Consider the following 13,213-nt stretch of genomic DNA (forward strand, 5'->3'; position numbering starts at 1 on the left):
TGCATCTCTCTTGGTGTGTTGTATAGCTTGGAGATTCTTAGCAGGCATCTGAAAACTATTATACATTCTTACTTCCTTCTAGTCATACACTTAAATCAGGTCACCCAGCTGTTTAGCATCTGATAACAAGATTAAAGGGATTGATTGTGCTCTGTAAGACTGCAAGTACTTATTAATCTGTGAGACTATGGAGTTAATCAAAATGATATTTCTCTTCTGAAAATGATATAAACAGTTGAAGATATATTCATAATTTGCAATGGGTATTTTAGGCTCTGAGATGCATTATTCTTTTTGAATGCTGATCTTTATAGCACTTAGTGTAATTATTATAACTTTGCATAGTAGATAGTTAATACTCCAAGTTTCTGCAATTTAGTATATTGGAGCTGTCTACATTTTCATTAATTCCATCAATCAAACTTAGCTCTCTTCCACCTCTAAGAAGTAATTACAGCTTTTTTTGTGACCAGATATATGCTAATAAAATAACTATTCCATGACATTTTAATTAATTCTCAAAATGCTTATGGACTCAGCACTGACATTGTCTTGGAATGAACAGTGGAAAGAAAAGAAGTTAAATTATAGTTATGGCTAGTGGGAATAATGTATTAAAACATTGCCAAATGCACTTAGAGCCATCTTATTTTTTGTTGTTTCCTTAGCTAAAAATTCTCCTTTCTATAATTATGGAATTAAATGCTTTCAAGGCAATTTGCTGTATGCAGTGTGACTTTGCTGTAAGAAAACAACTGAGGGTCTCTGAAAATGATCAGATGCTTTATGTGAATACAAACTATGTTTTCTGCATTACAACTGTAGTTTTCAAAGCCCCTTATATGTCCAGAGAAGGAACTGAATCATAGAATGGGTTGAAAAGGACCTCAAAGATCATCTATTTTCAACCCCCCTGCCATGGGCCACCAACTACCAGACCAGGCTGCCCAGAACCACATCTAGCCTAGACTTGAATGCCTGCAAGATGGGGCATCCACAACCTCTCTGGGCAATTGCCAGTATAGCATAGGAGTGCACTAGAAGTCAAAGCATGTTCCAGAAAATCAAATGGAGATTATTTTAAAAACAAAATGGCTGAGAGGAGGCCATCCACTTTTTCATTCTGTTTAAAAACATTCTTGTTTAATTCCTGAAAATCCTAGCCATAGGCATATGTTAAATGTTGTTTATTTTGGAATCTTAACTGACCGTTTGGGTAATGTGAGAGTCATTTGTGGTGTTGTCATTTGAGGTGTTACACTGAGGAAAGGCTTTGGGGTTTCAGCAGGGAGGTGTTGAGGGAAGTGCATTCTGATGCTCTGGATCTGTGGCCATACAGAAAAGCTCACATGGGCACTAGTTATTGTATAATCACTAAGGTGGAAAAGACCATTAAGATTCCCAGTACACCCCCCACTGTGCCCACTAGCTGTGTCCCTTAGTGTCTCCATGGTTCCCAAATGCCTCCAGGGATGGTGCTCTGCCACCTGATGATGCTGCAGTGTAGGAGGTCCTTTCTGTCCCTTTGGAATCAATCCTCCCAGCTCTGAGTGCTGCAGGGTATTGTCCCTGAATTCCATGTCCCTGCCTGTGATTGCTGTGGTGCGGCAGCAGAGCTGCTGCTTCCACCCATTCCCTTGCCTTAGGTTAGACTTAAACTCTTCATGTTTTGTTTCCCATCTAGGCTTGAGCTTCTACTCTGAATTCCTGCACTCTCCTTCTTGCACATTGGTTTCTAAGACACCAGAGGATTTTCTTAAACTCAGCAAGACTTCAGACAGTACAGTGATTTGTCAAATATTTACTTTCTAATGGCAAACAAGGTTGAACATAAAAGATGTGAAATATGTGTCTGTATTGGTACAGGCAGTTTTTAAGTGAAAAAATCTTGCGGAACTAACTATGTCATTACTTCTTCTGTTCATCATTACCAGTTCCTTTGTCAGCATATGTTGTGTTCATGGGTGCTTTCCTGTCGAACAGCATTAAGGGCAAATGCACGGACTTCAACCATTTCTGGTACTCTCACGAGAACAGCCCTAAAAAATTCTGCAAATTGTTATTGTCAGGAGGAAGCTAGGAATAAATACAAATGCACACAGAGCTTTGCAGATAATTATTACTGTGGGGAATTCCCCAGGGGGTCGGTTTCTGATGTCAGAGGTGGCAGACTCCTGTGGGAAACCACTCCATGAGTGCACTGGTCTGGGTCCCAACTATGCAAATCTCATTCCTTCCCATGTGGACATCTGCATATTCAGGCATCTTTGTTTCCTCTCCCTTTTCAGCACTGATGACCCCTTCTGCCATTGCTTTGACAGGAACAAGCTCTTGCTGTTGCAACTGTCATGGGGTTGGAGATTGTTAGGCCAAAGGAGATGCAGCAGCTGCTTTATGGGATGAAACATCTTTATGTCTCTAGGAGACTCAGATTTGGTGTGCTTGTTTACTTTCTTCGTCTATATGATAGGAGGTTTACATGAGCTGTTTTTGGTGTCACCTCAATATAAGAAATATCAAGAGCTTGCTGTGTTTTCATCTGAGGATGACGGGCAGAAGTCATGCAGGTTGGAGCACATCTTGGTTGCATATGTCTTTTCCTTCTCTTCTGCTTAAATTCATTTCTACTTCCCTCTTCCTCCCTCAAACTTTTTTAGCCAAAAGCAGTCTCTGAACTTTTTCTTTATGCACCTTTCTGGATCACTGAAAGGATATGAACATCCCTTTGGAAGTGCTGCTCCTTTGTTTGATGAGTGGAATGACTTTCATAGTACTACATCTTCCCCTCATGTTTTCTTTCTTTCTTTCTTTTTTAACCAGTAATTAGTTTCAATCCAATGAAATAAAGATAATTATTATATAAGGCAGCCTAAAGCCTGGAGCCGGAGACAAAATATACCATATCCTAGTTTTTTGAAGAATTCAGCACAGGATACTTTAGTTGAACTTCAGAAAAATACAGTTGTGTTTCTTTTTGACAGTCTGAAAAGTGGGAGCGTATGGATTTTAAACATCAGAACTTCTAACTTTGTATTAAACCACTTGAATTTATCAAGGCGATCATGTGGTTTATTTCATTTTTATCCATTTTTTATTTGCTTTTGTAGTTTTCTCTAACTCTTTCCAAAAGTTATTTAGAAACTCAAGAGGACAGTATTTGGCTTTGATGTAGATATGTTAAAGAAGGAATAGTGAATATAGTTTGTGGGGTTTTTTATTTTATTTTTTAATTTAGGTAAATACCTTTGGAAAGGACTGTAGACTTTTACATTAGCCTACAAAAGAATGTCCAGTACCCTTATATGCCAACTTCCCTATAGGACCAGGGTGAAGACATCTTGTTGAGAATTAAATAACTAGAAAATATTCAAACTTTTAGTATGTTTCTGGTTAATTTTAAGTGTGTCAGTAATGCTTAAGTCTTTGTGCTGTACAGCTGGAGGAATTTTTTTTTTTTTTTTTTTTTTTAATCTAATGGAGTGAATGCTCATTACTAATTTGTTTGACATTCAGTTTTGTATTGATAAACATTCTTCTCAAGTTCGTGACATGTGGTTGTAAGAACAGGGGGAAGAACACTGCTTACTTCATGGACTATTTGATTGATAATTTCAGAGTGATTTGAAATATTCCTCAGGGTCCCTTGTAAACTCAACTGTTTGAACGCAAACAATGTTGGCAGTGCCGGTAGCACAGAAGCAGCTCTGTAGACAGCTGTGTAAGTAGGCATTGTCATGGCATGCCTGTCTGGAGCTAAACAGACTGAAAATATAACTATTCTTCAAGTCTACTCCCATCTGCATTCAGGCCACCTGAAGGTACTTTCCAAGATCCTCAAGTGCATCTATATCATAGGATGTGCCAGATGACATAGCTCCTCTTCCATGGAAAACTGAGCCATGACTACTGCACTTCTCTCAACCTCAGTGCCCTATCCTCCTTCATGTTCCTTCTCCAGGTCAGTAAAAGAATGAGTCTGGGCATCAGGCAAATTTAAGACCAATGGTCTCAAAAACTACATTCTTTTGATACTAATGACCTAAAAGATATTTAACATTCATTCACTTCATGACAAGTCTTTTGGTTTTAAAAGTGTAAGTGAATACTTTAATGGAAGGAAATAAATTGCTTCTACTGTTCTTCCTAAAAACATAATAGAATATTGATGTGATTGAGACTTTGGAGAGAAAAAAAAAAAAAGTGGTGATGTACAAGTAGATGTTTAATGGGTTTAAATAGAAGGTAATTTTACATCTTGGAGAATTATGTAAATTTGAATCTCATACTACTATGTGGTATACAAAGCAACATATGCAAAAACACTCAAAATCCATTAGAAAATGCAAAAGTTAAGCGCGTACAATAAATAATATTAACATGATAGAGAAACTGATGCTGAAACAGTAGGGATATGTGCACAGTATTATAATTTCTGAGATTTGCAATGCAGGTGGCAAATGTTGTCAATTGACAGCATGTTGCAGAAAGCTGCTTAAATTCATAAACAACTGTTTATAATTAGAAAATTCTGCCCATCTAAATCTAATAGCGTGTTCAGAACTTGGGGCAGTAACTGTAGAATTTAATTGGTATTTCTGTCAGAGTTTGATTTCTCTGACTGCTAAATAGTAGAATTGGAGCATTGCCCTGTGAGGTGTCTCAGAGCTGGATTTCCTTGGGGCCAGACCTCACTGTGCTGCGCTGTATTAGAAATATGCTTTTAAATTGGAGTTGAATGTTCAAGTGGAAACACTGCTAAGTATACATGTCTGTGTTTGGGTTTGCCCTCCTCCATCCACCCCATCCCACAACTGCAATTCCATGCAATACATGAGGTCAAACTAATAGTTGTTTTCAGAGCTGAATATTAGGTAGGATGAGATTACTATTTTATTCCTGTGCGCTGATCCTGCAGTCCCAGTGCAAGAAGGAACACTTACATTTTCACTTCTGGCAAAGCTTCCTACTAAAATGCTTTTCTTTCTGCTTGCCTCCTACTTTCACCTGTAATATTAGAGAAGTAGTAATACATTTTTTTCCCTTAGCAACACTTTTCCCTCTTTTAATATAAGGAAGTTGCTTAAATCATTTCAAAATGAAAGAACTATTTTTATTCAGGAGGCTTTTTTTTCTTCTTGACTGCTTATAAATCTTCACCAAATTCCAACACAATCAATAAGGACAGTTAAAACAATGTGAGATGAAAAAAATGGTTCTCCAGCAACCTCGGTAGCTTTAATGGTCTGGTAAAAGACCAAATAAACAGATATATTTATCATAAAAGCCCTACTGCATAGCTCATCCCTTCCAATTAGTTTGAAGTGCTTAAAACCATCAGAAGTCTTCTCTGCCTCCAGATGCTACTCTTCAGGGTCTTTACCTGAGAAGGCCTTGAGTCCATGTTTCCCCATCATGTCAGACTCATCTTCTCGAAGTCTGTAGTGATAAAGCAGTTTGGTCTTTAGATGGGATCAACACAGTCACTAGTTCTTCCTATTTCCAATGTAAACAATAAGAAAAAGCAGTTTGAGAGTTAATGCTAAAGATAACTGTGTTCTATTTGAGGTTCATCTGTTTCAGAGTACCAGATCAGACCTTGTTTTGTTGTTCAGATGGGCACGGCAATCTGTGTTACAGGAGGCATTTTGAATACCAAGGGTTGTTTCTTTCACTTCTGTGGTCTGGTTTTCAAAGCAAGGCTTTGTTTTCATATCCCTACTGCAATGTGTAGCATAGTGAAGGCTTTTTCCTCTAGCTAGGGCCTGTAATCATTTCTTTACTATCAAAAGGAGCTCTTAAATTATCTTCTTGAGTACTCATAGGAGTTTTTATTTAACTTCCCTTTCTCAAGTCTTTACATGTAAGAATGTCTACTTATGGGTAGAGGTGACATAATGACTAGACATTCATTTTTCTCTTAATGATTTTGGCAACTGCTTTGGTAGCTGTTCCCATTTCTGTGTGCCTCTCCTGTCCTGAGAAGCAGTGCTCTTTTCTCTTATTCTACTTTGCTTCCTCAGTGCAAATGAAGAAATGGTAATTTAGGGGGAGGCAGCTCTACATGAGGAAAATAAGACTGGTTTATTAGCAAAACTGCAATAGAGGACAATAAATGGAATTATGAGCAGGACTGTGTGATAAACCTATAGAAGGTTGAGAGCAATTAATCACAAGGCTATTTCCATCCCTCAAGAGTGCTGCCAGCTCTCTGGCACCCACAGGTGGATTTCCCCTTTGTTTTTTTTGTAGCCGTGCCAAAAGGCCCCGTGGGAGCAGGTTTACACCATCCACGAATGCATCATCTCTTCACTGAAGAATTTAAATAAAAATAGACAAGATTATATCTGATGCTTTTCAGATCACAAGTGGCAGAAGATATTACTGCTATGGTTTGAGGTCTCACAGCTTCTTTGAATGAAATGAGCAGTTTTACCTAGACAGAAATAATAAAAATAAGGCAGAAAAGGGCACTAATCGTGTGACAGGGTGAGAGAAGAGAGAGGATAAGGTGAGGATAGACTTTCTTGCTTCTGGTAGATTGTTTTTTAGAGGAAGTATGTGGAAAAACAGGGAGCTGAGATATCATGTAATGCGTAACCATCATAGCAGTGTGAAACTGGGTTGGTGGCAGCAGTCATAGCTGCCTGGGGGAAGAGATTTATTTGACTGAAACTGAATGAAAACAGAAGAGAAACAGACAGTAACATGGGAAAATTAGCATCTTGCTGACTTTGATATTTGAATATCACATATATTTGACTCTATCACAGACAGATACACATATCACAGATATTTGAATCTACCCACATTAACACATTTTATCATTATATCCTATATCTTACCATGTTAGACAAACTGAAAGCAATCCATGCTTTTTTTTCTCCTTTGTATTTAAAGGAGGAAACCAGAAGATCTCATTATGTTGAGGAGGTTTCATTTCGTGGTCTGCTCCCTTAATCTTAAGGTTTTACTTCCTGCAAAACTATTTGTCTGGGCTCATGTTGAGAGAGTTGGAATTTAGTGATGGTCATATTATAGAGTATTCTGTTAACTGAGATTTATGGGCATTTGTATTTATTTTTGGATTTATTTCTAACTTATGCCAGAAGGATCTAAAGTGCCAGGTCAGCAATCTTCTAATTGTTTCAGTGAAGCGAAGGATTGGGGTATAACAATAAATATTTAAGGATGAGTGAAGAAATAGGAGAAAAAAAACAAAAATGGACTTAGGAGGTTTGAACTGGTGGTATCTAATTAAATTAAAGGGTTTTTTTCCCTTTAGGAATTAAGACTTTGGGCACGTTTTAGAATTTGAGACCAGTATAAGTCACTCTTAGGTGAGTTGTATTCATGTGCCTGCCTGTGCATCTGGCTAGTACTGTTTCTTACCATGAAAATTAAAACATGATTTTCTTGAAATTAAGGGAGTTTTGCAATTAATTTCTGTGAGGGCATTGGTATTCCATCCCTTCATCTCAGAGGCATTCATTAGTTGCGTCTTGTCTGGTAGGAAATTTCCTCAAGAGGTGAAAAAAGAGGGTTAGTGATCATGGAAGATAAATACAGACAGTAACAATTGCTGAAAGTGATTGATAAATGGGGTTGGGAATGGGAACCAATTTGAGACAGTAAAAGGCAGAAACAAACATTTAGATTTAGGATTTTGTCCTCAAAAAGTCCCTGCCTGTCAAATATGCGGAAATAAATTATGAAAATCTTGGCATTTGATATTTCACAGCGACAGCTATGACATTCATGAGATGTATGCTGCTAAGTCATTGCCCACGGCAGGTTTATGCAGCGTGCACAGCTTCTCCAGAAGACGGGCAATGCACTTGAATATATTTTGGGGACTGCAGAATACACTGATGGTCTGAAATCTTGCAGGTCACATCACGTAGCACACAGGTATGCTTTCTGTAATGCATGAAGTCTGAATGCCAGTTGTGTCACTCAGATACGTTTGGACAAAACAATATTGGGCGTTTGAATATTTACATCAGAACAGTTATAAGAATCACAGGATCATAGAATCCCCTGTGATGGAAAGGACCTTAAATCCCACCCAGTTCTACCTCTGTCATGGGCTGGCTGCCCACCCAGCTTAGGTTGCCCAGGGCCCATCCATGGCCTTGAGCACCTCCAGGTTTGGGGCACCCACGGTTGTGAGCAGCAGTGCCAGGGCCTCACTGCCCTCCAGTACAGAATTTCTTCCCAAAATCAGGTCAAAATTTCCCCTCTTGAAGTTTAAAGCCATTCCCCTTTGTCCTCTTGCCATTGGGCGGTGTAAAAAGTCAGCCTCACTACCTGTGAGGTCTCTCCAGAAAATTCTCTTGTCCACACTGAACATCCCCAGCTTTTTTTGGCTTATATATATGTATATGTGTGTGTGTGTGTGTGTATATATATATATATATATATATATACACATATATATGTATGTCTGCTTTTTCAATAGGGCTTTTGAATTTGGAAATAACTAATGAGCTAGAAAAAGTATAATCTTTTGTTATAAAGATTTTTTCTTTGATTATTTTTTTGTAGAAGAAAAAAACTAAAAGTATTAAAATGTCCTGAGATGATATTATGTGGATATTGAATGCATTTATTTTTTTATTTAAATATTAAGCATTCCCAAGAGTAATGTATTATTCACTGCAATTAGAAAACATGTGTTGGTTTTTTTTTTGTTTTTTTTTTTTTTTAAGAAAACCAAAAACATTTATTGGTGACCATGAAGCATATGCACTGAGAATGCTTCTTTTTTACAATAGCTGTGTACTTTGAGATAATGCTCTAATTAACCTAATTGCAGCCATTGTATTGAAGTGTAGGTTGAGATTCCAAGTGTCATGGCAACTAGCAGAAAAGCTGTGCAAGTCTCTGCTTTCTCAGTGTAGGCTCAAAAATAGCTCTTTATTATGGGAAATAAGGAGGTAAATCCTCTTAACAAGATAAAGCTTGAACCACGAAAGAATTTTCCCCTTTGCACTTGATGGTAAAGCATAAATTAAGCATTTCTGCTTCAATTTATTAGCATAAGCCATCATAATAATGTAACCCATAAGTGTTTGCTTTTCCCATCTAGATCAAACCACCAGTGCTCAGGAGATTTACTGTAAATCATTGAATATTAATTTCTTGGATTTTATTGAAGAGCATTTTACATAGTCAGCTCAGGAGAGGGAGAACAATCATTTTCTTTCCCTTGCAGGAAAGATCTTGTTTAATACTGTGATATTAAGTAAAAGGATCTCCATGAAATTCTGCTCCAGTTTTACTGTGTTGCTAAACTCCAGAGACAGAAGGAAGTGGAAAAATTAACAAATAGGAAGCTATCCTTTAAACATGTCTGACTCGAATGCCTGATGGCATTGTGTCTCTGTGCGTTGCAACTCATGTAATCTTTCACTTCATTAACAATTGTAATGTTAATTAGAAAATTGGTTCTCATTTTAATTCAGAAGTATACGACTCCATACAGGCTGAATAATGATAGCAGAACTGCTATAAATTCAGGAGAAGGCTTTGCATGAATAAAGATCCCAGGACAAGCCAAGTTAATTATATGGATGTGTAACATAATGGATTGGGTTCTACTTACATGCTGGTGCTTGGTAATATCATTGAAGTTAAGATCTTTACTGTATGTTCTGTTTCCCATTAATAAGTAACATCAGCTAATACACAGTGTTTCCCCCACATCTGCTTTTTTTCTAAGCAGACTTCATGTGTACTGGGTTTTATTTCAACCAACTACTCTAGTTTGTGTTTTTGAGCCCTCCCTAAATCACGTTCTGCAAAGCTATAATGTCATGAGATATTTATATGCTCTGTCATTAACTAGCTGATTCTGGAAGCAAATATTTATGACTTCCATTTGTTTTTCGTAGGTTTTGCTGAGAGATAGGGCAGCTGGGAGCAGCCTGCTGCCAGCCCCATTCACACAGGCAGCTCCCTTCTGCTCCCCACTGCAGCCCTGGCGGGACAAAGGGCTTGACCTCAACTAATTACTGGAATTTTCTGCTTCTGAGCATTTCATTTCATAAATCTGACATTCTCCTTTTTACAGAGAAAAGCCTTCATAGAAATATGTCCTTAGCAGCTGGCTCGTGTACTTACTTTGAGTAACTGGATAGTGGAGGACTGAATAACAAGTCCAAAATATAAAGGCTATTCTTCCATCATACAAAATTCAGTCCAAATAGCAATTTATGTAAAATAGTGATAATAATCTGCAATTAACATTAACGTTGATTCCCTAATTAACTTAAACCATGAAGGATTTCCTCTTAACTCCCAGGATATAACAACATGGGTGCATAGTAAGAACGATGATCTTATAGGTCTTTTCCAACCATGTGATTCTATAATTCTGTGAATGGGGAAACTTGTGTTATTATGGTAGATTTTAGTAAAGAAGGGCCCAGTATTTATCCAGGTGTTGCAATATTTGTACACAAAACTCATCTTGGCATTTCAGGTCAAACTATTTGATGTGCAGGAAGAGGTAATTGCATAAATGAATTAGATTTGAATTTTCAACTCTGCCATCTGTAGAGAAATATAACTTGTCTGCACACTTCTGTAATCATAAACATTTATATTTGCAAACTAAGCTGGTCAGGCGGTAAACTCAGCTAGAACACTTAAACAAATGCAGAAGTAGTGACCTATGCAGCATGCTACCTGGCTGACTGTACTTAATTTTCTTAGTGAGACTTCAGGCTGTTAACTCAAATCCCAAATTGAAGATTGAGTCCCATTTTCTGATTGCTGGAAAGCTGGGTGCAGCATTCAGGCTTTTATGATGACTGATATAAATCTCAAGGAATCTTCTGTGAATGAAATGAATTGCTGTCTCCAAAGTTCTCTTATTTGGCTTTAATTTAAAGCAGGATATTTTTCTGTACTCTATTTCTTTTATAAGTAAGCATAAACGTTTTCTCTAAACAATTCTAATGACTTAAAAGGACATGTAATATTATACTTCCTAAACCCCTTTCTGTAAGGAACACTAAGACTACAGAAATTAAGGACTCAATCTAAAAGGAATCAAATGCTCTTTTTTTCCTGTGAGAATTTAGACAGGTGACTTGCCACAAGTCTTGCTGGAATCTGACACATTCCAGCTCAAATTCTACTTGGTCAGGTGCCATAATTTTTATCCTTCCTGCACAAGCTGTTTTCACTCTCTGTACATCCAGCGTGTGCTGTAGACGCTCTGAGCATGAGCAGAAGTCTCAGATTCCAGAGCAGTAGCAGAGATGTTCAGATCACTGGACTTATTCTCCATTACTCTGCAATGCTCAGAAGCAAGCGTAGATTCAGGGAGGTGGATTCAAAGAAACAGGATTTTATATCGAGCTGAAGGCTGTAGTTCTTACAAGCTGTAACATCCTAGAGCTGATTCAGCAATTTGTCAAATTCCATGTCCTTAACCTGTATTCCTCTTGTTCTACTTTGCAGCTGGAGTTTTCTTTCTGTTTGCTTTAATGCAGATATAAGCAATAACAAATTATACAACGTAACTGAGTGAAAAGTGATTTCTCCTGAAGCAACAAACTGAAGCTTCATTTAAACAAAAATAGTCCCTTCCTCCTTTGTCAGTGGGGTGCTCATGGCTCTCCTGTTTCTGTAGCATTCCTATGTGTGCTGAAGTATTGCATTCTTACAGTACTTCTGGGAGCTCTTTTCTTTGTAACAAATGTCAGAAATAGTTTGGCTAATTCTTCTCCTACATGTCAACCTTCCTCATTTATTTTTCCCAATGACAGTGCCACATTCTCCAGAGATACTTCCCCCCAAGCTATCACTTTATTTATTTCTTCCTCTGTCTTGCCTGGAGGAACACAACAAGCACGAGGACAGTGCAGAGAGTTTCTCACGTTCCTGTATTCTCCTTGAAACAGTTGTGTAGATCTGGTCAAAGCTTGTATGAATTTGACTTCCATTTTTATGAAGGCTTTGTTTTAAAGTATGCATGTAATGTTTATGATTGATTGGAAAATACTTTGTGTCTATAGGGTTCTATGTGACTTTGTGATCTGATCTCTAATTAGCACAGCCAAAGGCTTTCAGGGGTCCATCTCTGTGTTACACGTGGTCACACATGAACACATACCTCTATTTAAATTATCTCTGTTCAGCAAGATGCTTCACACAAACTTAGTACTGTGCTTCTGTTTCAATTATTTATTTACCAATATTTAACAGTTGACATCTGTGTGAGAATAAGCGTAGGGTTGGGATGGTTTATAGGTGCTTCAGCAGAGCACTTCAGAGTTCTGGAAAACTGAAGCAATTTCCTGATATTTCCCTATTTGGGTGAAACTCCTGTTCAGATAAAGGCACATTTCAAACAATGTGTAAATTACTGTGTTCCTCAGATTCGGGAGGAAGGTTTGCATTGTGTAGACCTGTCAACTTGCGAATCTGGTGACTGTAAATCTAACCTACAATATCAAGTCAACACAATCTGCCCATTTTGGGGCAAGGTGAGAGATTTTACTGCCTTTAAACAAATAAGGAAGGCTAGGAAGCTGCAGCAATCTTAGGAATATGAAGTGCTGAAGTATATAATTAGAAGAGGTGTCTAAAAACTTAATTGAACAATGACATGCTGTCACCAGAAGCATAAATGCAATCCTGTAATGACATTTGCTATAAACCATGTCAAAATGAAAAATAGGCATAAGCTGACGTTTGGACTGTCTGAGATTTCTGGGCTGCTGATGAATATTCCTGCAGAAGCAAAACAACTGACAGGAACATAAACCTCACAGTGATTACCTTGTAATTAAATGGAAGCCATAAAGGATCGAAGTAGCAAAATGTGGAACAGGACCAATGAAATATGAACGAATTGCGACTCAGTAACTCTCCTGGAAGATTTGAGCACAACAATAATAGCTGGTTGTCTCTGGTGCCAGATTTCTGTGCCTCCCATCAAACAAAACAGTCAATTCCTACTTGCTCCAATTTTTTGCTTTACCATGTTACATCACATGCAGGTTTATAGCTCTGTTGCATTATGAAGGATCTTGGCAATGCTTTTTCTCCTGCTGTGTAAAAGTTCTTGCAATCTCTATTACATATTCCCCTCCAGGAGTACTTTCCCGGACTTCCTTTAATTGTCATTGGGAATAGATTTGGACTTTTCCCTTGGCTGTCAGACTCCAGTGTGATTTTCAGTTTAATAGACCCTGTATAT

General features: G+C 37.8%; 1 protein-coding gene across 1 annotated transcript in view; it reads left to right on the forward strand.

Annotated features, from left to right (window-relative positions):
* The first annotated feature begins 2,369 nt into the window (after nucleotides 1–2,369).
* The window catches only part of BCHE (butyrylcholinesterase), an 88,722-nt gene continuing 77,878 nt past the window's right edge, over nucleotides 2,370–13,213 (forward strand). Inside the window, exon 1 of the mRNA XM_052686133.1 lies at nucleotides 2,370–2,567. Coding sequence (XP_052542093.1) covers nucleotides 2,480–2,567 — 88 coding nt within the window. The 5' untranslated portion in view covers nucleotides 2,370–2,479. The remainder of the gene's footprint in view (nucleotides 2,568–13,213) is intronic.

This window comes from Tympanuchus pallidicinctus, unplaced genomic scaffold, assembly GCF_026119805.1.
Source record: "Tympanuchus pallidicinctus isolate F22 unplaced genomic scaffold, pur_lepc_1.0 scaffold22, whole genome shotgun sequence".
Lineage (NCBI taxonomy): Eukaryota > Metazoa > Chordata > Aves > Galliformes > Phasianidae > Tympanuchus > Tympanuchus pallidicinctus.